The sequence below is a fragment of the Mixophyes fleayi genome, chromosome 7, assembly GCF_038048845.1.
Source record: "Mixophyes fleayi isolate aMixFle1 chromosome 7, aMixFle1.hap1, whole genome shotgun sequence".
NCBI lineage: Eukaryota > Metazoa > Chordata > Amphibia > Anura > Limnodynastidae > Mixophyes > Mixophyes fleayi.
In genome coordinates this window covers 67,742,318-67,765,722 of record NC_134408.1, presented here as the reverse complement: position 1 = coordinate 67,765,722, position 23,405 = coordinate 67,742,318, and the positions used below count along the sequence as shown (strand labels likewise).

Here is a 23,405-nt window from a genome sequence, read left to right as displayed (position 1 = left end):
TCTCACTGTAATCCATTACCGATCAGTCAAAAGACCTGTTATTAATGGGAAAAACCACCCGATTGTTTTTCATTAGGTTCTTCTTTTTACGAATGGAGCATTTTTTAATGCAAAGTGTTTTTATAATGTCTCTCTTTTTAAGAATGCCCACTTGACGTGACCTGAGGACTAGCTCACAAATGGATGTAACCAGATTGTTAGATTAAATAGCATTTCTCCGGGTCAGGGATGCATTTATTAGGGTCTTTTAAAACACCAAATTATGTCTTAACCTTGTAGACAGGTTTACTGTTGGTTGTGCTATGGCAAATGACTAGCAGTAGTATGATTAATGCTTTTTAAAGTGCTGCTTTTTAATGACATAAGTGACAGTTAAATCAGGGGGAAACAGACCTGTACTTAAGCAGTACTCACCAGGTGTATTGGCTCTCAAATCCACCAGTAAATTACCAAAAACATCTTCAAAAGCCTCTAAAATGTACTGGGTTTTGCCAAGTAGTTGGGTCCTTCCACATCAAATCAACACAGGGTTTCAAACTGACCGTTTCAGATCGTAATGAAATTTGGTATAATAAGTGCTGTCATGGGTGTAAAGAAACCCCCAAATCTTAGGCTGAAATATATACTGGTTTGAAGTTATATGGCTTTAAAGTTGCACTTTTTTTAGCGAAAAATTAGCTTTTAACGTTTTTTGTTTTTTTTATTACATTTGTAACTCACCTGATTGTGCTAGAGAGTTGGGCAAAGTCTGATTTTAAACCTATTTTTATGGGTTTTCATATATATTACACAGCAGTACTTTTAAAAAAAAAAATGTAAATTGTAAAGTTTTCAAAATCAAGATTTAGATTTTCTCAAAAAGCCATTTTTTTACATTTTTGAAAAAAATAACAAAAGGATACCAACTGGTAAAAGCATAGTAATGGATATTTTCACCCAGTTGTACCTTATCATACGGTATTAGCATGACCCCTGTAAAGTGCATCCTGGGGTTCCATAGGGGCTGGTATTTCGTTACCCTAAGAAAAGACTTCAGATTCTCAAACATATCAAACATCTTTTTTTCAGTCACATTCCAACATAATTCGAACATCAAAACCTCAGTGTTTTTTAAAGTTTATTCTGACCAGGGTCTTGTGATGCAATGGAAGTTGTTTTAGTCACTATCAGGTCCGAGGTTGTGGTGGTGCTGAGTTTATGCAAAACAGGAGTGATTTAGCTGTATGTAGTTACCTGGTGGCAGTCCATCAAACTGTGTTTTGTGATAGTTGTCATTGGGTACAAGAGCCAGTGTGTTTGCCTGCAAAAAAAAACAAAAAACAAATATTATTCAAGACCCTTGTGACAATTTTTGAATTAGCTGATGTTCTTTTAGAATGTGACCAATACAGTCAGCTTTAGAGCATGTACCTAAATCATTTTGCAGACCTAAAAGAAGAACAAATATCCAAGTTCTCCTGTGCACCCCTACCCCCACACACCTGCCACAGAATGTTCTATACAAATGTCACCCTGCAGCATTAAATAAACAGTCCAAATAGCGCAATAATAGTGCAGCTCTGCGCTGGTGATATACTATTAAACATCAATAAGTGTGATAAATATATTGTAATAGTCTCTCTAAGGTGAAAATATCCTTTTGTTGCAAATGTGACGGTTGTCTTTCTCTCTCCGGGTTTCACATGTGAGAAAAACAAAAATAGAGGACATAGTGTAACCTGTAACCGGAAATACACCTTAATTGAATAAAGCTAACAACAAGATTGATCAATCAGCGCAGAGCTGCACTATAATTGCATTTTATTTGGACATTTTGCATACCTGATATGTGTTTAGGTTTTATGTATTGTTGATTTTCCTTTGCGCATTTGTTGGTCCTTATGCCTTGGGTACCTAAGGGCAAATGGTAGATATTATTTTTGAGCTGTTAAATAGCTGTGATATATAAGAAAACACAATAACTCAAACTACGTGTCTTAACAGTAAAGATGGAAATAACTCACTGATTAATGGGTGATACAGTTACTCACCTACACTCTGCTGGTAGACAAACATAGTTGGTAATTTCCTATTAGGAGTTAAACATATTTGTTACATCTAATCACTAGTCACCATGGTTGATTTATTACCTGGTCATCTCATTGTCTGTCGATGCCACCAAATTTATGTGAGTTTTTAAAAAAGAATAAAATGTACGTATGTGTTTATATAAAATTTATGTACAGCATGTATCACTTTTGATAACTAGTTTTAACACCTAAACAATTCAATTACATTATCACATATCACATATATTATCATATTGACTGTGCCATCCAACACGTTGGCAAAAAGGATTTCTGTGCTCATTTCCCATTCTTAGCGAAATATCAAATGGAGATGGGTATTCTGCATAGTCAGTCAATATCCCAGCGTCTGTTTCCAATTTATTTGTGGTCTGTATGAGTGACATATATTCGTGCACTGCATTTCCCTATTCAAAGTCTGGTAGAAGCGGTTTGGCTGAGTGCAGTGTTACGTTAAGGTTGAGCGATGCAAAGTTCACGTTTTTATGTTATAATCGTAATGGGTTTCGATAAGGGTTTCCCCAGTATGCACCGTTGACTAGGAATGCTGCTATGATATTTTTAAGTACTTGGCTTAAAAGCAGATTTTCTAAATTAAACAATCGGCTGTCTGCTGGTACGCTAGAAATTTTATTTCCAATGCGATCAATTGCATGTTTTGCATTGCCATTTAACAAAGTGTGAGCATGCCCAACTATGATGGTTGGTGAAACTCGCACCCTTTTGATAAAGAGTGACACTGCAACAACCTCCACAGATGTTAAACAGAAGGTGTCTTTAGTTTCTTGTAAATTTAATCTTCAAATACACAGAATTTAAGATTAATTTATGCTGGTAGAAAAGGTCACAATGCATCACACGCGCTCCTGCGGTTAAAGCTGTGTTATATTTACGTACAATCTTGCATGTCACATACAGCAGTGTATTGTTCACATCATAGTAATGCTAACTGTGATGTAGCATTCTAGCCATGCATATATATCTTTTGTCTATCATCATCATCAACAACATTTATTTATATAGCGCCACTGATTCCGCATCACTGTACAGAGGACTCATTCACATCAGTCCCTGCCCCATTGGAGCTTACAGTCTAAATTCCCTAACATGCACAGACAGACAGAGAGAGACCAGGGTCAATTTTGATAGCAGCCAATTAACCTACCAGTATGTTTTTGGAGTGTGGGAGAAAACCTGTGCACCCAGAGGAAACCCTCGCAAACACAGGGAGAACATACAAACTCCACACAGATATGGTCATGGTCGGGAATTGAACTCATGACCCCAGCGCTGGGAGGCAGAAGTGCTAACCACTACGCCACTGTGCTGGTTTACGTGGGTAAAAAAGATCAAAAGGATCCAGCTGCGCTCTGAAGACGTATGGCTTCTCGTCTAAATTCCTGACGGGAGTTTCTGCTCTTTACAACTCTCCCACCGCTAGGGTATTGGTTAATGGCTCGCTTTCTGATCCTCTCTCCCTTTCCAATGGGACGAGACAGGGATGCCCCCTATCTCTTTTAATTTTTGCATTGGTTATAGAGCCCTTGGCAGCAATGATTAGGCATTCGGCTTTGATAACGGGTGTGGAGTTGGGACCCTGGGAATTCAAGGTCTCTCTCTTTGCGGATGATATACTGCTTTCTCTCACGAACCCCCAAGACTCTTTATCCGCCCTATACAGGCTCATTGATGAATATGCTCTTCTCTCAGGCTATAAAATTAATTTTGCTAAATCAGAGGCCATGCTCCTGCACGCTCCCCCTCCCCTCCATGCCACCCTACAGGCTAATTTTGCTTTGCGCTGGCAGGCGAACAAGATCAAGTATCTTGGGGTCTATATCACCTCTTCTTATGACCGATTATATAGAGAGAATTTTCCTCCCCTTCTTATTAAAATCAAAAAAGACCTAGAAGTATGGAGGAATGGAGGAGCTATATTATATCATGGCTGGGGAGGATCATTGCTGTTAAGATGAATCTGAACCCCAAACTTCTTTACCTCTTCCAGACTCAACCGGTAAAGGTGCCGGATCCTGTGTTTTGGGACTTACATACTTCTTTCCTCAAATTTGTCTGGCGATGCAAGCCCCCTAGAGTCTCAGTAGCAGTACTTAAACAGCCCAGGGCCAGGGGACGAAGAGGCTTTCCTGATGTTAAACACTATTACTTGGCGGCCCATCTAACACAGGTTGCAGTTACTTATGTCCCTTACCGGACTGTAGCATGGGTGGACTTGGAAACCCACTTTGTGGGAGTCCCTTCCTTGTCATCCCTATGGGGCCTCTCCAGACTGGACAGGCCACAGAGGGCCTCCTTACTCCATTCGCTCAAATTTTGTTTGTCCATATGAGACTCATCCCGGCTCAGGCACAAACTATCCTCCCTTATCTCCCCTCTGGAGCAACCCGCATTTCCCCCCAGGTGGCCAGCCACAGCAATTTAAACTCTGGAAACGTGCAGAGATACGTGTGGTCTCGGACCTGGTGGTTAATGGAACGTGGGCCTCTATCTCCGATCTCCAGCATAAGTTTGAATCTTTTCGCCCGCTTTTTTTTGAGTACTTCCATGTCCGACACTTCGTTATGTCCTTGCCCGCCTCTGACACTCTTAGGCTCCTCACTCCCTTTGAGTACATGTGTTTGCATTCCCAACTCACCAAAGGGATGGTGTCGAGGATTTATAACTGGCTAATAGAGATATCCTTTGACACTCCAGGACGCCATGAAAGTGAATGGGAGAGAGATCTAGGACCCCCTCCGGATGAGTCTTGCTGGGAGGAGGTCAGAGAGGGGATTGCCAAGAGCTCAATATCCACACTTATTAAAGAAACTGCATACAAGCTGTACTATAGGTGGTACTATACCCCAGATAGGTTGTCTAGAATGTTTCCCACTGCTACTCCGAGCTGTTGGCAGGAATGTGGTCAGAGAGGCACGATGCTGCATATATGGTGGACCTGCCCCTGTATAATCCCTTATTGGAACATGGTCCTGGCACTTATTAACTCTGTATCTGAACAACAGATCACTAAGGATCACTGGTCATTCCTTCTCTCTCGCCCTATCCCTGATGAGAGCGCCCCTTCCAACAAGCCGATATCCCACATATTGGCTGCTGCCAAATCCCTAATAGCTAAACACTGGAAACATCCTAACCCTCCCTCTATGCAGGCCTTACGGAACTACATCTGGTATATCGCAAGCATGGACAGTATTACATGCTACCTTCATGATAAATCATACAACTTTGACAAGGTTTGGGCCCCGTGGTATCTCCAGGAAAGCCGTAGCTGTTTACCCCCTTTGGCTCTCTCGTCCTCTAATGGTACATAGACTCTGGGCCATCTCCGGATCCTCCAGGTTGGTCGTCGTGCGCCATGGGTAAGAGATCCATATGTCTTGCCGTCTACTTTTTATTTTCTTATTTATCTCAGGTCTTTAATCTCTAGATATGTTGCTTATAATCTCCTTTGTTATAGGTATGGTGATATACGTGCCTGTCTTTCCCAACCCTCCCCCCCCACTCCCCCTCCTTATCCCACTTTGTTTCCTGTCTCTTTCCCCCCCCCCTTCCTTCTACTATAAAAATTTAAATAAGAGGAGACATCTTGTTGTCTTAAAACAGTTGGTTTTTACTAGAGATGAGCGCACTCGGATTTATGAAATCCGAGCCCACCCGAACGTTGCCGATCCGAGTCGGATCCGAGACAGATCCGGGTATTGGCGCCAAATTCAAATCTGAAACTGAGGCTCTGACTCATAATCCCGTTGTCGGATCTCGCGATACTCGGATCCTATAAATTCCCCGCTAGTCGCCGCCATCTTCACTCGGGCATTGATCAGGGTCGAGGGAGGGTGTGTTAGGTGGTCCTCTGTCCTGCTATATCTCGTGCTGTTCAGTTCAGTGCTGTGCTGTGCTGTGCTGTGCTCAGTCCAGTGGTGCTGTGTCCTGTGCTCTGTCCTTCTGAGGTCAGTGGTGCTGCTGGGTCCTGTGCTGTGTCCTGTTCAGTCCAGTGGTGCTGTGTCCTGTGCTCTGTGCTTCTAAGGACATAGTTATTTCCCCAATATTCCCCTGTGTTTAAAAAAATAAAAAAAGTTATTTAAAAAAATACCAAAAACTAATTTAATTTTTTTTATCTACCACAAAATTTGCACAACCAATCCTGCAGTATAACATTGGTACTGCAATATTACCAAGTTCACACATTCAGCAGTAAAAGTCCAGTGGTACTGCAATATTAGAAAGTTCACACATTCTGCAGTATCAGTTCAGTGGTGCTGTGTCCTGTGCTCTGTCCTGCTGAGTTCCGTAGTGCTGCTGGGTCCTGTGCTGTGTCCTGTTCAGTCCAGTGGTGCTGTGTCCTGTGCTCTGTGCTTCTAAGGGCATAGTTATTTCCCCATTATTCCCAAGTTTTTAAAAAATAAAAAAAAAGTAAAAAAAAAAATATATAATTATAACCAAATTTACAAAACCAATCCAGCAGTATAAGCCCATTGGTACTGCAATATTACCAAGTTCACACATTCAGCAGTAAAAGTCCAGTGGTACTGCAATATTACCAAGTTCACACATTCTGCAGTATCAGTCCAGTGGTGCTGTGTCCTGTGCTCTGTGCTTCTAAGGGCATAGTTATTTTATTTCCCCATTATTCCCAAGTTTTGAAAAAATAAAAAAAAAGTTATAAAAAATATTAAAATAAAAAATTTAAAAAAAAAAGTAATTATAACCAAATTTGCAAAACCAATCCAGCAGTATAAGTCCATTGGTACTGCAATATTACCAAGTTCACACATTCTGCAGTATCTTGTGCTACATATAATGGAGACCAAAAATTTGGAGGATAAAGTAGGGAAAGATCAAGACCCACTTCCTCCTAATGCTGAAGCTGCTGCCACTAGTCATGACATAGACGATGAAATGCCATCAACGTCGTCTTCCAAGCCCGATGCCCAATCTCGTAGTACCGGGCATGTAAAATCCAAAAAGCCCAAGTTAAGAAAAAGTAGCAAAAAGAGAAACTTAAAATCATCTGAGGAGAAACGTAAAGTTGCCAATATGCCATTTACGACACGGAGTGGCAAGGAACGGCTTAGGCCCTGGCCCGTGTTCATGACTAGTGGTTCAGCTTCACCCACGGATCTTATCCCTCCTCCTCCCCCCCCCCCCTCCAAAAAATTGAAGAGAGTTATGCGGTCAGCAACAAAACAGCAAACAACTCTGCCTTCTAAAGAGAAATTATCACAAATCCTCAAGGCGAGTCCAAGGGTAGTTGGTGGTTGTCAAGCCTGACCTTCCCATCACTGTACGGGAAGAGGTGGCTCGGGAGGAGCCTATTGATGATGTAGCTGGCGCTGTGGAGGAACTTGATGATGAGGATGGTGATGTGGTTATTGTAAATGAGGCACCAGGGGGGGAAACAGCTGATGTCCATGGGATGAAAAAGCCCATCGTCATGCCTGGTCAGAAGACCAAAAAATGCACCTCTTCGGTCTGGAGTTATTTTTATCCAAATCCAGACAACCAATGTATGGCCATATGTAGCTTATGTAAAGCTCAAATAAGCAGGGGTAAGGATCTTGCCCACCTAGGAACATCCTCCCTTATACGTCACCTGAATAACCTTCATAGTTCAGTGGTTAGTTCAGGAACTGGGGCTAGGACCCTCATCGGTACAGGGACACCTAAATCCCGTGGTCCAGTTGGATACACACCAGCAACACCCTCCTCGTCAACTTCCTCCACAATCTCCATCAGATTCAGTCCTGCAGCCCAAGTCAGCAGCCAGACTGAGTCCTCCTCAATACGGGATTCATCCGAGGAATCCTGCAGCGGTACGCCTACTACTGCCACTGCTGCTGTTGCTGCTGTTAGTCGGTCATCTTCCCAGAGGGGAAGTCGTAAGACCGCTAAGTCTTTCACAAAACAATTGACCGTCCAACAGTCGTTTGCCATGACCACAAAATACGATAGTAGTCACCCTATTGCAAAGCGTATAACTGCGGCTGTAACTGCAATGTTGGTGTTAGACGTGCGCCCGGTGTCCGCCATCAGTGGAGTGGGATTTAGAGGGTTGATGGAGGTATTGTGTCCCCGGTACCAAATCCCGTCGAGATTCCACTTCACTAGTTAGGCGATACCAAAAATGTACAGAGAAGTACGATCAAGTGTCCTCAGTGCTCTAAAAAATGCGGTTGTACCCACTGTCCACTTAACCACGGACATGTGGACAAGTGGTTCTGGGCAAACGAAGGATGTGACTGTGACAGCCCACTGGGTAGATGCATCCCCTTCCGCAGCAACAGCTGCATCAGTAGCAGCATCTACAAAATGGCTTCTCGTGCAAAGGCAGGCAACATTGTGTATTACAGGCTTTAATAAGAGGCTCAACGCTGACAACATATTAGAGAAACTGAGGGAAATTATCTCCCAGTGGCTTACCCCACTTAGACTCTCATGGGGATTTGTGGTGTCAGACAATGCCAGTAACATTGTGCGGGCATTAAATATGGGCAATTTCCAGCACGTCCCATGTTTTGCCCACACCATTAATTTGGTGGTGCAGCATTACCTCAAGAGTGATAGGGGTGTGCAGGAGATGCTTGCGGTGGCGCGCAAAATTGCTGGACACTTTCGGCATTCAGCCAGTGCCTACCGCAGACTAGAGGCACATCAAAAAAGCATGAACCTGCCCTGCCATCACCTCAAACAAGAGGTTGTGACGCGCTGGAACTCCACCCTCTATATGCTGCAGAGGATGGAGGAGCAGCAAAAGGCCACTCAGGCCTACACAGCCACCTACGACATAGGCAAAGGAGTGGGGATGCGCCTCAGTCAAGCGCAGTAGAGACTGATTTCCGTGTTGTGCAAGGTTCTGCAGCCATTTGAACTTGCCACACGAGAAGTCAGTTCCGACACTGCCAGCTTGAGTCAGGTCATTCCCCTGATCAGGCTGTTGCAGAAGCAGCTGGAGAAAGTGAGGGAGGAGCTGGTAAGCCATTGCGATTACACCAAGCATGTAGCTCTTGTGGATGTAGCCCTTCGTACGCTTTGCCAGGATCAGAGGGTGGTCACTCTTTTTAAAGTCAGAGGAATACATTCTGGCCACCGTGCTCGATCCTCGGTTTAAAGCGTATGTTGTGTCTCTGTTTCCGGCGGACACAAGTCTACAGCGGTGCAAAGACCTGCTGGTCAGGAGATTGTCCTCTGAAGAGGACCGTGACATGCCAACAGCTCCACCCTCATTTTCTTCCACATCTATGGCTGCGAGGAAAAAGCTCAGTTTTCCCAAAAGAGGCGCTGGCGGGGATGCTGATAACATCTGGTCCGGACCGAAGGACCTGCCAACCATTGCAGACATGTCTACTCTCGCTGCATTGGATGCTGTCACAATAGAAAAAATTGTGGATGATTACTTTGCTGACACCATCCAAGTAGACATGTCAGACAGTCCATATTGTTACTGGCAGGAAAAAAAGGCAGTTTGGAAGCCCCTGTACAAACTGGCTCTATTTTACCTGAGTTGTCCCCCCTCCAGTGTGTACTCGGAAAGAGTTTTTAGTGCAGCGGGGAACCTGGTCAGTGAGCGGCGAAGGAGGTTGCTTCCTCATAACGTTGAAAAAATGATGTTTATAAAAATGAATAATTAATTCCTCAATGAAGTACAGCACTGCCCTCCAGATAGTACAGAGGGACCTGTGATTGTGGAGTCCAGCGGGGATGAATTGATAATGTGTGATGAGGAGGAAGTACACACTGTAGGGGGAGAGGAATCAGAGGTTGAGGATGAGGATGACATCTTGCCTCAGTAGAGCCTGTTTAGTCTGTACAGGGAGAGATGAATAGCTTTTTTTTTGTGTGGGGGCCCAAACAAACCAATCATTTCAGCCAAAGTTGTTTGGTAGGCCCTGTCGCTGAAATGATTGGTTTGTTAAAGTGTGCATGTCCTATTTCAACAACATAAGGGTGGGTGTGAGGGCCCAAGGACAATTCCATCTTGGAACTTTTTTTTTTGCATTATTTGACCAATCAACAGTCGTTTGCCATGTTCAAAAAGTAAAACCAAATTTAAACAAATTCAAGAAATTAAACCAAAAGTAAAATGCCCTGTCATAATTTAAAACAAGAGGTATTGACGTGCTCTAAAACTACTGTATTGTTGTTTATATTTTATAAACACTACACTTGAAAGCTTGAGTCTTTCAATGAAAAAGTAACTGTCCATTACACGAATATTTGCAACAGGGACAATTTTAGGGTTAAGAAAGTCAACTAATAACACTTCGACGCTATCTGTCTTTATAAACACTACACTTGGAAGTTGGAGGAGGTATTGTGGCCCCGGCACCAAATTTACTACCGGGGCCACTCCACTGTGCAGTCCATATTCTGGTGTATCAGATATTAAACAACGGTGACAGTTGATGCCCAATTTTTTAATTATATTGTTGGCGCTGTAAAAAATTGTGTTCCGGGCACACCACACTACGCAGTCCATACCCTTTTTTGGTGGAATTCTGACCCGTGGAGGGTTTTTTAATTATATTGTGGCCTCGGTACCAAATTGTGTACCGGGGCCACCACACTACGCAGTCAAGATAGATAGATGCGTATCATAGATAAAGTACATTCAGTGGTGTGGGGCAAATTGAAAAATATTCAAAATGCACTGACATTATCAAAAACAAGAGGTTTTCACACGCTGAAACTCCAACATGTATATGATGGAGAGGATGGAGGAGCAGCCGTATGTGCAGTGTAATGCAGACCTGTTGAAGGTTTTTTATATATTTTATTGTGGTGCCCAGTGCCCACTACTCTACGCAGTCCAGATACTATTTTTCGGTGTAATTCTGACCTGTTGAAGGTTTTCTATATATTATATTGTGGTGGCCAGTGGCCAGTCCTCTATGCAGTACAGATACTATTTTTGGGTTTAATTCAGACCTATTGAAGGTTTTCTATATATTTTTTATTGTGGTGCCCAGTGCCCACTACTCTACGCAGTCCAGATACTATTTTTGGGTTTAATTCAGACCTATTGAAGGTTTTCTATATATTTTTTATTGTGGTGCCCAGTGCCCACTACTCTACGCAGTCCAGATGCTATTTTTGGGTGTAATTCTGACCTGTTGAAGGTTTTCTATATATTATATTGTGGTGACCATTGGCCAGTCCTCTATGCAGTCCAGATACTTGTTTGGTGGAATTGAGACCAGTTGAGGGTGTATTTATTTTATTGTGGCCCCGGTATCAAATTGGGTACCGGGGCCACCCCACTACGCAGTCCAGATACTTGTTTGGTGGAATTCAGACCAGTTGAGGGTTTTATTATTATATTGTGGGGACCACTCTATACCACACTACCACTCTATACCACTCTATTTAATACTTTAATTCTATTACTAATTCCCATAAATAGGAACTGCCGCTTCTATTTAATACTTTAATTCTATTAGTAGTTACCATAAAGAGGAACAAAATAAACCAATTTTACCAAAAGTATAATATGACTTACAAACACTACACTTGAAAGATGGTGCCTTTAAATGAAAAAGTCAGTCTTCATTGCACGACTATGTGCAACAGGGACAGTTTTTTGGTTTACAAAGTCAACCAATAACACTTCGACCCTGTCTGTCTTTAACATACTTGATGGGATCTCAATGACGAATGGTCTGTACCATGTTTGGAGGAGGTATTGTGGCCCCGGTACCAAATTGGGTACCGGGGCCACTCCACTATGCAGTCCAGATAGAGGTGTATCAGATATTAAACAACGTTGACTGTTGCTGCAAAAATTTTAAATAATATTGTGGGGAACACAACACTACGCAGTCCATAAACATTTTGGGTGGAATTCAGACCTGTGTAGGGTTTTTTAATAATATTGTGGTGACCCACTCCTCTACGCAGTCCAGGTACATTATTGGTGCGAATCATACAAGTTCAGGGTTTTTAATTTATATTGTGGTGACCCACTCCTCTACGCAGTCCAGGTACATTATTGGTGCGAATCATACAAGTTCAGGGTTTTTAATTTATATTGTGGTGACCCACTCCTCTACGCAGTCCAGGTACATTATTGGTGCGAATCATACAAGTTGATGGTTTTCTTATTATATATATTGTGGTGACCCACTCCTCTACGCAGTCCAGGTACATTATTGGTGCGAATCATACAAGTTGATGGTTTTCTTATTATATATATTGTGGTGACCCACTCCTCTACGCAGTCCAGGTACATTATTGGTGCGAATCATACAAGTTCAGGGTTTTTAATTTATATTGTGGTGACCCACTCCTCTATGCAGTCCAGGTACATTATTCGGTGCGATTCATACCAGTTGATGGTTTTCTTATTATATATATTGTGGTGACCCACTCCTCTACGCAGTCCAGGTACATTATTGGTGCGAATCATAGAAGTTCAGGGTTTTTAATTTATATCGTGGTGACCCACTCCTCTACGCAGTCCAGGTACATGTTTTGGTGCGATTAAGACCAGTTGATGGTTTTCTTATTATATTGTGGGGACCACTCCACTACGCAGTCCAGAAAGATAGCTCGTTGCAACGTTTTGGACTAAGAACTATATTGTGAGGTGTTCAGAATACACGGTAAATTAGTGGAAATGCTTGTTATTGAATGTTATTGAGGTCAATAATAGCGTACGAGTGAAAATAAGCCCAAAAATTTGATTTTTTAACTTTTTATGCTTTTTTCAAAAAAAATCCGAATCCAAAACCTTAAATCCGAACCAAAACCTTTCGGCAGGTGTTTTGCGAAACAAATCCGAACCCAAAACATCGAGAAAATCCGGAACCAAAACACAAAACATGAGACCTCTAAAGTCGCCGGTGCACATCCCTAGTTTTTACTTGTTGTTTGCTTTTCCATGCTGTTTCCTCTTGTAACAAATAAAGAGTTTAAAAAGATCCAGCTGCGATTTTGCACATTCTAGTGATTTCACTGTGTATGAAAGACATGTTGTTTTAATATATCACCGACTCTGCACCGCAGCGTTTTTTACACTTATTTAAGTTGCGGTGTCTTGTCATGTTGCGTAAACATTGTAGAAGTGCCGTTTTTATTGTCACTTTATTTCAATCTCTATTGTGTCAAAATGTGTTTTGCAAGAATGGTAAACAATCGGGTTTCTTATAACATAGTGTGAGCATCTCATTGTTACAACCTTTCAGTTACACATTGCGTACTAGAGGTACAAAACGATCACTACCCTTTGATGCGTGATAATGTCTGTGTAGATGTAGAACATATACTGACCACCATGAGTATCAATGCATGGATTTGACAAGAATTCTACTCTTGCAGCCTAGAACAAAGGATTCAGTTTGTTGCTGGTTGTGAACTGATGCAGTGAATTATCGCCAAACATGATACTTTGTTCTTATGGGTCATAATGCAGCTTTACACCACCCTGTAGCTTATGGCGTGCAGTTTCTGTGTTGATTACAGAAATTTCCAACGTATCCCATGTGGGGATATTGTATTCCTGTAAGGGCCACTTCCTAATCGCCTTGATCAGCTTTGTAAATCTGATTTTGAGGAAATGCATCTGATGCAGCGTTTCTAGGTAAGTTTATGTAGACTAGTTAGTCATTTACTATTTTATTCACAATGGCAGGCAAAATATATCTTTTAATTGTAAGGTCTCGATCCAACTGATACATTTTTAGGGATAACCCCACGACTTGGCTAGTACATACTTCTGATGGTCTTGTTCTTTAAAATCTTCTCCACCTTACAAATTCTATTATAGTTTTTTTGTATTTCTCATACAGAACCACCATTGTTTAAAGTGGTTTGAGCCCCCTAGTTTTATACTTTATTTTACAAATATTTAAACTGTACAGCTTTGCTCAGAATCTTTTTCAATTACATCTTTGAATCTGAAAATATGCACATGATGCGAATTGCTAAACATGGTGGTATTCTGTTCATTTTAAAGTAATTGCCGTAAATTACTTTGAAAATCTGCAAAGTATTAGAGAGGGTTACTTCTGCAGGTGTACATTTTAATAATTCTGTGAAATGTATTATTATAGCTCGAAATAAAATGTTAAAATACAGCTCTTTATCTGAAGGTAATATGAGCTATGAAATATCACCACATGTCTGTTTTTAATATCTGATTGAAGTGCTCTATAACTGATGTTTTCACATCGTTATTGGTAGTGAAAAATGATGGATTATATATTTTAACAATGATTTTAAAGTCTTGTTTATAAATTATTTCCCATGGTTGGTTTGCGGTTTCTCAGGTATATAACCTTGCTGGAGTAATGATTGAAATACTTTAGTTACTAGTGATCATACTGATGGCCCATGCTCTTTTGCTCAATATATCGATAACCGTTAGGATATGTTTACAATTATCATTGTATTTGACAAGATCAATATGTGAAACAAGGTTGTTTTGCCATTGCTGATTTATATTTGACTTACAAACTGTGTCTTGTATACTATTTTCTTGTATGCATATGTAACATGTAAGCATCTTGCTGAAGCATCCATTTTTTAATGTTACGTCTCCTAAACATCTTTTTATTGTCTGTATAAATACCAGCGATACCATCCAGGGTTTGCAACATTAAAATATATATTATACATCAGATTTCTGCTACATAAAAACTTGTTGCCACAACCTGCTTAAACAAAAAAAAGGTCCTTTTCATGACTGACTGGGTCATTTAGTGATGGATAAAGGATAAAAACATACTTTCTTTCTTAGTAAAATATACCCACACCAAACATTGGACAGGTTTGGTCACATATCTTTTCATAACTGACTGAGTTAGTCAGTTATAATTAAAGGTTAACAACATGATACTTCATTTCACATCATAATATACCCATCAATCATCTGTTCAAACAGACCAAATCTCAAGCATGTTCTGAAAGCTGGACACTTTATTTTGATACTGCATTTCATTTGTTCACTTCAAAGATTTATAATACACAAACAAATGGTCATTTGTGTTAAAAAAAAAGATAATAACAATAAATAGCAGCAGCTGTTTGTAAATTATATAACTAGGAAAATAATAGCTGCTTGTTAGGGCATAAATAAACAGCTTTCTTGCCTTATTCATGAAGGGGTTAAAAAAAGGGGCGTGGTTCATGTCAACTACCCATACAAAATAGTGAGTAGGACAAGTGGATTCCTAGAACAATTTCCATTTATGTATACAATTACTTTGTATTCTTAATTTGTGTGTGTGGGGAGAATGGAGGTATTCAATTACCAGCACAGTCCCAGAGCTAGATTTACTATCAGGCGTGTTTGCCAAACCCGCCGGTGTAAACCCGCCAACTTTCGGAGGGTTTGGCGGCGGTTTAGCCATCGCCGGATTTACTAAGGCTAACCCCGCTGTCCAAACGGCCAGAAATTATGTTTCCAAACCCGCCTCTGTATAAAGCGTCATGACGGTTTCAACAATGTTCAACATACAAACAGCCGGATTTACTATTAGGGGGTTTATAAAGCCGCCGGAAAACCGACATTTAATAGACCAAAATAAAAGCGCTGCTTGTGAGCAGCGAGATTGTTCAAACAGTGTGCTGTTTGAACTATTTAGCCATTTTTAACATAAGAGAAAGCCATTTTGTGCAAAGTTTCCTCCTTTAGGATTGTATATGGGAAATGGCCAAACTGACATGTAATTTATGTAGTTATTTTTGGTTTTTTTCACCCAGAATTCTTGCATCCTATTTACTGATGTAAAGGTTTTTTTTGGGGTTTTCCAGTTGCAACAAATCCTCAAAAATACTGTTGTTTTTTCAAAATCAGGATGCACAATATGTCATTACATAGGTAACCCTTACTTTAATGGTAATGCAATCCAAAAGTTACAAGATCAAAAAGGTGTTTCTGCCTGAATAAATCACAGTCAATGACAGTCTAGCGGGCAGCAGTTAATCAGGTGTGGGTTTTTTGGAGAATGGCTTTTGCGGCGAATGTGGTGCATTCTGGACAGTGTATGTTTGCAGCTTTTTACCTGATGGAGGCAGAAAGGCGCCTGGAGGAAGATGTACAACAGTTGTCATCTGTTCCGCGGACCCTGCGCAGACCGGACACTCCACGTGCATTTAAAGTGCGTTTGAATCTGGAATCTTTGGCTGATGTGGACGTAGTACCAATGTTTGTACTCATGTAAACCAGGTTCCTAGATAAATTTGGTGGGGTGCTTATGTATGCACCTGTAAAGGTGTCTGATATTATCCTGGCTTGCTGTCTGATACATAATCTAGCTTTACATCAACTTACCCCACCGATTATTGCAGTAGACAGTGAACAAGTAGGGGCCCGTGTCCCATTTGGTGATGTGCAGAGCACAGAGGGGGGAGGCAGATTTGAGACCGTCTCATTACAAACTACTTTAAATGTAAGTGCATACTATAAAAAACATATTGGTTTTTTTTTTATGTCAGTGCAATGGTTTTTTGTATGGAATTTTTAAATAAAATTGGACCCTTTAAACAGAGGATAGTGTGTACTCTGGATGTTGTAATTGTGAAAATCCCTGGAAAGTGACAGTCAGAGCTCAATGTGTAGGTGAAATTAGTGCATCGTTTTAAAGAAAACAGTATACTCTTGTTTAATGTGCAGAAAAGAAAGACTGATACCAATGAAATATAACTGCATTTATTGCATTACAACACAATAAAAGAAAAAGTCTAACGCTTACACATACAAAACATTCCCCAATAATACAATTTTTGCCCTAACGCCGCCTTTTTTGCTGGCATATCACTATGTTTTGGGCCACTCTCTACCCTCCCTCGCCCACCCCTGGTGCGAGCACCTCTCCTTGGAGGAGTGCTATGTGCCGATCTGCTTGGCGTACTAGCTGTACTGGTGGAGGCCGATGAAAAAGGTGCCGGCAAGCGGGCAATGAGTTCCTGCTGTAGTTGGCCTGCCAGCCGGATAACATTTGCATTCCCTTTGCGAACGGAGGAATGCAAGGCGTCCACAGACCCAGTCATTTGGGCCAGCTGCACGTTGGTTTGCTCCAAAGCGCTTGCCAGCCGGTTTATTCCAGCAGGGATTTGGCTATTGGAGCGGTGTATCCACCTCACCTGGGCCAGCGATTTGGGACATGTGCCAAGTTTGGCTGTCCATAAACTGACACTGCTGTACCTGAAAATGAGCCATGGATTGGGCCATTTCTCGCCCTGTATCCATCTGAGGAGCTGCAGCTTGTTGCTCGGATGACTGTTCCGCAGGGCCAGGTGCTTGTTCCTGGGGGGTAGACACGGGGACATCTACCATCTCTAAAGTGATAACTGTGTCTCCTTGTGGGTCATCAGTAGGTGACATCTGCGTAGACTGGCGCTGGCCTTGCAGAGATGCTGAGGTTCCTGTGGTGAAATAACCAAGGTAAGTATATAGCAAATAACATGTTTGTAAATTGCATTATGGTCAATGTACCCAAAAAAAAACATTTAACAACTAAAGAATGGTTACCAATGTCTACCTTCAAGATTAGTTGTCCTCTGCGACCTGATGAAGGATGCTACTCATATGTTTTAGGAGTAAAATCTCATTTTGCCTATGCGTTACAGTGATGGGTTCAAAATGTAAAAAAAAATTTATGCTAACATTGATGGTGTTTGTATCAAAATGCTGCAAGACCGTGCTTTAGGGTAAGCGAATACTATTTTAGGTCTCCCTCTGTGTAGTAAATGATGGGGGATATAGACTAAACTGCGAGTTTGAAAATGTGGATATGTTGCCTATAGCAATCATATCATATAACAATCAGATTTTAGCTGACATTTTTAAGAACGCAATAAATAAATTATTTTAAAAATCAGAGAGGTTGCTATAGGCAACATCTCTAGGTTTCCAAACCCTCAGTTTAGTAAATGTTGCCCTATGTTCTCATTGCAAACCATATAAAAATCACTAAATATAACATGGACACCAACATTTGTACACAAAAACATCCAAGTCCATTATTTCTCCCCCAAACAGAGAACACACACCTGCTTGCTCTTCAGAGCCAGAATCTCTTGCTGAAGGTGGAGGTGAAGACCTTGGACTGGGAGTAAACTGGCGTTCTGGCGAATCTGGATGTATTAGACAAAGCATACAATGTATTTGCAGCAAAAAGCAATTTACAAAGAAAAATGTTTTTGAAAAAATGTGTTTGCAAATTTAAAAACAGTTCAAAAAATTTTTTTTTCCCTTTACATACCGATTGTCTAAAAAAGGCACTTTTAAGAAAAAAAAAACATGTTTAAACTAAAAAAGGCACTTTTAAGAAAAAAAACACATTTTTAAAAAAAAAAACATGTTTAAAATAAAAAAGGCACTTTTAAGAAAAGAAACACATTTTTTTTAAAAAAAAATGTTTAAAATAAAAAAGGCACTTTTAAGAAAAAAAAACACATTTTTTTTAAAAAAAACATGTTTAAAATAAAAAAGACACTTTTAAGAAAAGAAACACATTTTTTTTAAAAAAAATGTTTAAAATAAAAAAGGCACTTTTAAGAAAAAAAAAACCTTTTAATATTGTTATCGTAAAAACGACAAATAACTCACCAACTCCTTGGACAAACGAGGGTGAATCTGTGTCTTGCACATTAATTCCCTCCACAATTTCACGGGGCATTATCTGCCGCAGCTCCTCCTCATAACTGGTGTATTCAATGCGAAGAGGGGGGCCACCACCCGTCCGTCTTGTGGACCTTCTTTCCTGGGCCATCTTCTGTTTAAGCCTCATCTTGATGTCTGAGAAGCGCTTGCGGCAGTGAGCCACTGTCCTCTTTAGTGGGCCCACCGCGTTCACAGCATCGCACACTTTCCTCCACAGTTGGTGACGCCGCCTTAGAGGAGTCCGGGCTGCCAGGTTCCCTAGGATGACCTCATAGCAGGGAACTATGTGGTGCACCAGAACACAATTTTCGTCGTGGGAGAATCGGACATTTCTCCCTGTCTTCGTCTTCCTGCCCTCTCCTGACTCCTCAACCTCTCCCTCTCCCTCCTCTGCCCCCTCAACCTCCATCTCCCTCTCCTCAGCCTGTTCTCCCCTCCTATCTCTAGACATAATGACAAATAAATGCCAAACACAGAAAACACAGAATGACTTACAAACACAAAGGACAAACTACACTAAATACAGACACACTCTCCAGACAGGCACACACAAGTAACACAGACAAAGGACAAGTCAAATACAAAACAGAAAATAAAAGATAAAATAAATGTACAAAACAGAAAAATACCACAGGACTACTCGCACTTCAATCAGATATCGCTCACCAATCCACCAAACTCCAACTGTCACCAAAGCTCAAACCAAATAACTCCTCTCTTAAAACTCCTCAAAACCCTATCAGAGAAAAAAGTGTCAGGCCAGTGGTTTATATAGGGCTTGTGATGTCAAATCTCCTGACTTTGAAAATAGCCAATAGTAACAGGCCAGGAGACAGGTGTAATTTTCAAAAAAACCGCCTTTACACAAAAGCGCCGTCATTTCAAGCAAAAGCGCCATGTTCTATTAAAAGCCGCCGGCGGCTTTGAGCATTACATCCTGCCGTTACATCGCCGGCGGCTTCAAATTGAAGCTGAAATGCGCCCATTAGTAAATCCGGCTGTTTGCAATGCAAACCCGCTGGAAAACCGCCGCGATGCATGGCGGCTTCAAGCCGCCATGCATCACGCCTGATAGTAAATCTAGCCCCCAGTGGCGCCTCTTGTGATCAGACTTAATTGTATGTTAGGGCACTAAAATGTTGTTGACTTTGAGTTGAATTGAATTACCCCTATATGTTTGGACAATTGCATAGCACCGCTTCTCTCCACTAAGCAGCATGAATTAATCTTGAATAAGAGTGACTAGTGTATGTGGTGTAGTTTAAATGTGAAATCCTCCCAAAAAATGTGGTTTTGGGTGGAGTTCGTATGAAAAAACTAATTTTACTTACTGTGGATGCTCAGGCTCATTAGTTGTGAATACATGCCTGTGGATGAGTGGTAAAAATAAAAAAAATGTTTTTTACATTGTTTGTATTTTATCATGAAGCAGCAATTGCTCACTTTGCAAATGCTTTCATATCAATGATGTATGAATTTGAATGCTTACAGTCACGTTTTATTTGTTGTATTGTTATCTTGGAATGGTAATTGATATGTTTCATTACATTTCTTGTGGTGGCAAGAAAATGTATGTCAACTCTTTGGAATTACCTGGATTTCTGCTAAAATTAGTCATAAAATGTGATCCGATATTCATCTAAGTCACAAGAATAGATAAACAGTCTGCTGAAACTAATAACACACAAACAATAATACATTTTGATGTCTTTATTGAACACTTCAGGTGGAAAAGGTATGTGAGCCCTTTGTTTTAATAACTGATTGACCCTCCTTTAGCAGCAATAACCCAACCAAATGTTTCCTTTAGCTGCGGATCAGAGCTGCAGAGTTTTGGAACATTCCTCCTTTTTTTCAGGTCATGCCTAAGCATATCAATTGAGTTGAGGTCAGGACTCTGGGCCACTCCAGAAGTCTAATTTTCTTCTGTTGAAGGTTTTCAGTTGTTGATTTAAGGGCCTTTGTCCTTTTTATATCATTCAACTGTTTTTGAACTTGAGTTGGTGGACAGTTAGTCTTACATTCTCCTGCAAAAATGTCTTGAGAAACTTTGGAATTCATTTTTCCATCAACAATAGCAAGCGGTCCAGGTCCTGAGGCAGAAAGCCGCCTCAAACCATGATGTTTCTCTACAATACTTCACAGTTGGGATGAGGTTATGGTGTTGGTTTGTTGTGCCTTTTTTTCTCCACACAGTGTTGTGTGTTTCTTTCAAACAGCTCAATGGAGTTGTGGAATATCAGATGCTCTTTAGTGATCTTCAGACTTGCAGCAATATTTGGCTTCTTCCGTGGTGTCCTCCCATGATCACCATTCTTGTTCAGTGTATAACAGAATCTCTGCAACTTGCAAACCTATCTGTTCACGAGTCTTCAATATGAAAATCTTTAGCTGATAGTCTATCATCATCATCGTCAACATTTATTTATATAGCACCAGCAAATTCCGTAGGGCTTTACAATTGGGAACAAACATTAATAAAACAATATTGAGTAATACATACAGACAGAGAGGTAAGAGGGCCCTGCTTGCAAGCTTAAAATCTATGGGACAATGGGAGGTTGAAACACAAGGGCATGTGCTACGTCATATTGCACATTGGAAAAGCTAGTATGCAAAGGTAAAAAGTAATGAGTGGGCCGTGTGATCAATCGCACAACAATGTTGGTCAGAGGGTTGTTGTCTTGTGTTAGCTGTGTAGAGGGAGGTAACATAGGGAGATTAAGGTGCTGTTTGAGGAATATTATAAGCTTGTCTGGAGAGGTGGGTTTTCAGAGAACGCTTGAAGGTTTGAAGACTAGAGGAAAGTCTTACTGTGCGAGGGAGGGAATTCTACAAACTGGGTGCAGCCCAAAAAAAGTCCAGAATGGGAGGATGTGATGAGAGTGGAAGAGAGACGTAGATCTTGTGCAGAACGGAGGTGTCGAGTTGGGAGATATTTTGAGACAAGTGAGGAGATGTATGTCGGTTTTGTTGATGGCCTTGTATGTTAGTAGGAGAATTTTATGTTGGATTAGTTGAAAAACAGGCAACCAATGTAGAGACTGACAGAGTGGCTCAGCAAAGGAAGAACGGTTTGCAAGGAAAATGAATCTCGCCGCTGCGTGCACAATAGATTGTAGGGGTTCAAACCTGATTTTGGGAAGACCAGTAAGGAGGGAATTGCAATAGTTGATACAGGAGATGATGAGTGCATGAATTAAGATTTTTGCAGTATCCTGTGTGAGATATGTGTGTATTCTGGAAATGTTCTTTAGATGTATGTAACATGATTTAGATATAGAGTCCCTGTGGGGAATAAACGATAGTTGTGCGTCTATGATTATTCTTTACCTCTTTGAGCATTCTGCGGTGTGCTCTTGCAGTCATCCTTGCAGGACAGTCACTCCTATTGATAGTGGCAACCGTGCTGAACTTTCTCCATTTATAGACAGTTTGTCTTTCAGTGAACTGATCAACATGAAGGATTTTATAGATTGTCGCCCTTTCCAGCTTTATGCAAGCCAACAATTCTTAATCTTAATTTTTCTGAGATCTCATTTGTTTGAGGCTTGATTCACATCAGGCAATGCTTTCAGGTTAGCTAACTCCTGACACCAGTTAGCTTTTTTTTTAGAAGTCATTAGTTCGGTGATTCAAATACTTTTTCCAACCTATACTTGGAATGTTAAAAATATGTATTCAGTATATACAAGAGAGGTTCTGTAATTTATGTGTGTATTAGTTTAAGCAGACTGTGTGGTCATGAGTCATTAAGGAAAGCAAAGCATGAAAAAAATGAGTAAGTTTGCTTCTGGACAAAACCATGTTACAATGCAAGGGGTGCAAATTAGTTTATTATTTTACACATAAGTTAAATAGTGGCTGTTTTTTTATGTAGCACACAAATACTTGATAGCTTTATTTTTACACTGAAATTTAAAGTTGATCTAGGACATGCCCCACCCACACTATAAATCTGTCCCCACATTTTAAATTTACCTCCCCCTCCAATGTAACATCGTTTGGCCCAGGTGCAAGATTACTCCTTTTTATGCTTTGCTCTTCTTAATGACTTAAGCCGTGCATGTCTATTCTTGTGACTTAGATGAGGATCAGGTTACATATTATGATCAATTTATGCAGAAATTCAGAAATTTCAAAGGGTTCATGTTCTTTTTCTTGACACTGTATTTTTGTTGATTTAATTATTGCTGAAACCATGAAAGTATGTGTTTATGCATTAAAATAGAAATCTATATTAATATTAACATTTTTATAGAACTTCACTGTTCCTGAAAACAAAGTATCCTTTATTTTTACAGGAGTATAGGTGTAATCTGCTACATGCTGCTTACTGGCGTGTCGCCATTTGCAGGTGTAAATAAACAAGAGACATACCTGAATATTTCACAGCTTAAAGTTGATTACTCAGAAGAAACATTTGCTTCAGTATCACAAGATGCTGTGGACTTTATAAAGACTATACTTGTGAAGAACCCAATGTAAGTGGTTTGTCATTTGTAAGTTTTCTGCGTGTTTAAGGTGCAACCTCTAGCTGAGATGAAAAACTTCTTTAAGATGGATGTCATTAGTCACCAAGGAGTTATGTGACCATACAAAAGCACTAAGCTGAAGGCCAAGTACTTTTATAAAAGTCAAAGATTTCCAAGGTGTCTTCTAAACTCTGAAGCGATGGCATCAGAACTCAGTGTTTATACAAATATTTACACTCGTTT

The 23,405-nt window shown here is 40.6% G+C and overlaps 1 protein-coding gene across 1 annotated transcript in view; it reads left to right on the top strand.

The window, feature by feature from the left end:
* STK17B (serine/threonine kinase 17b) overlaps window positions 1-23,405 on the top strand; it is a 93,295-nt gene that overhangs the window by 64,469 nt on the left and 5,421 nt on the right. The window contains exon 7 of the mRNA XM_075179945.1: window positions 22,992-23,171. Coding sequence (XP_075036046.1) covers window positions 22,992-23,171 — 180 coding nt within the window. The remainder of the gene's footprint in view (window positions 1-22,991; window positions 23,172-23,405) is intronic.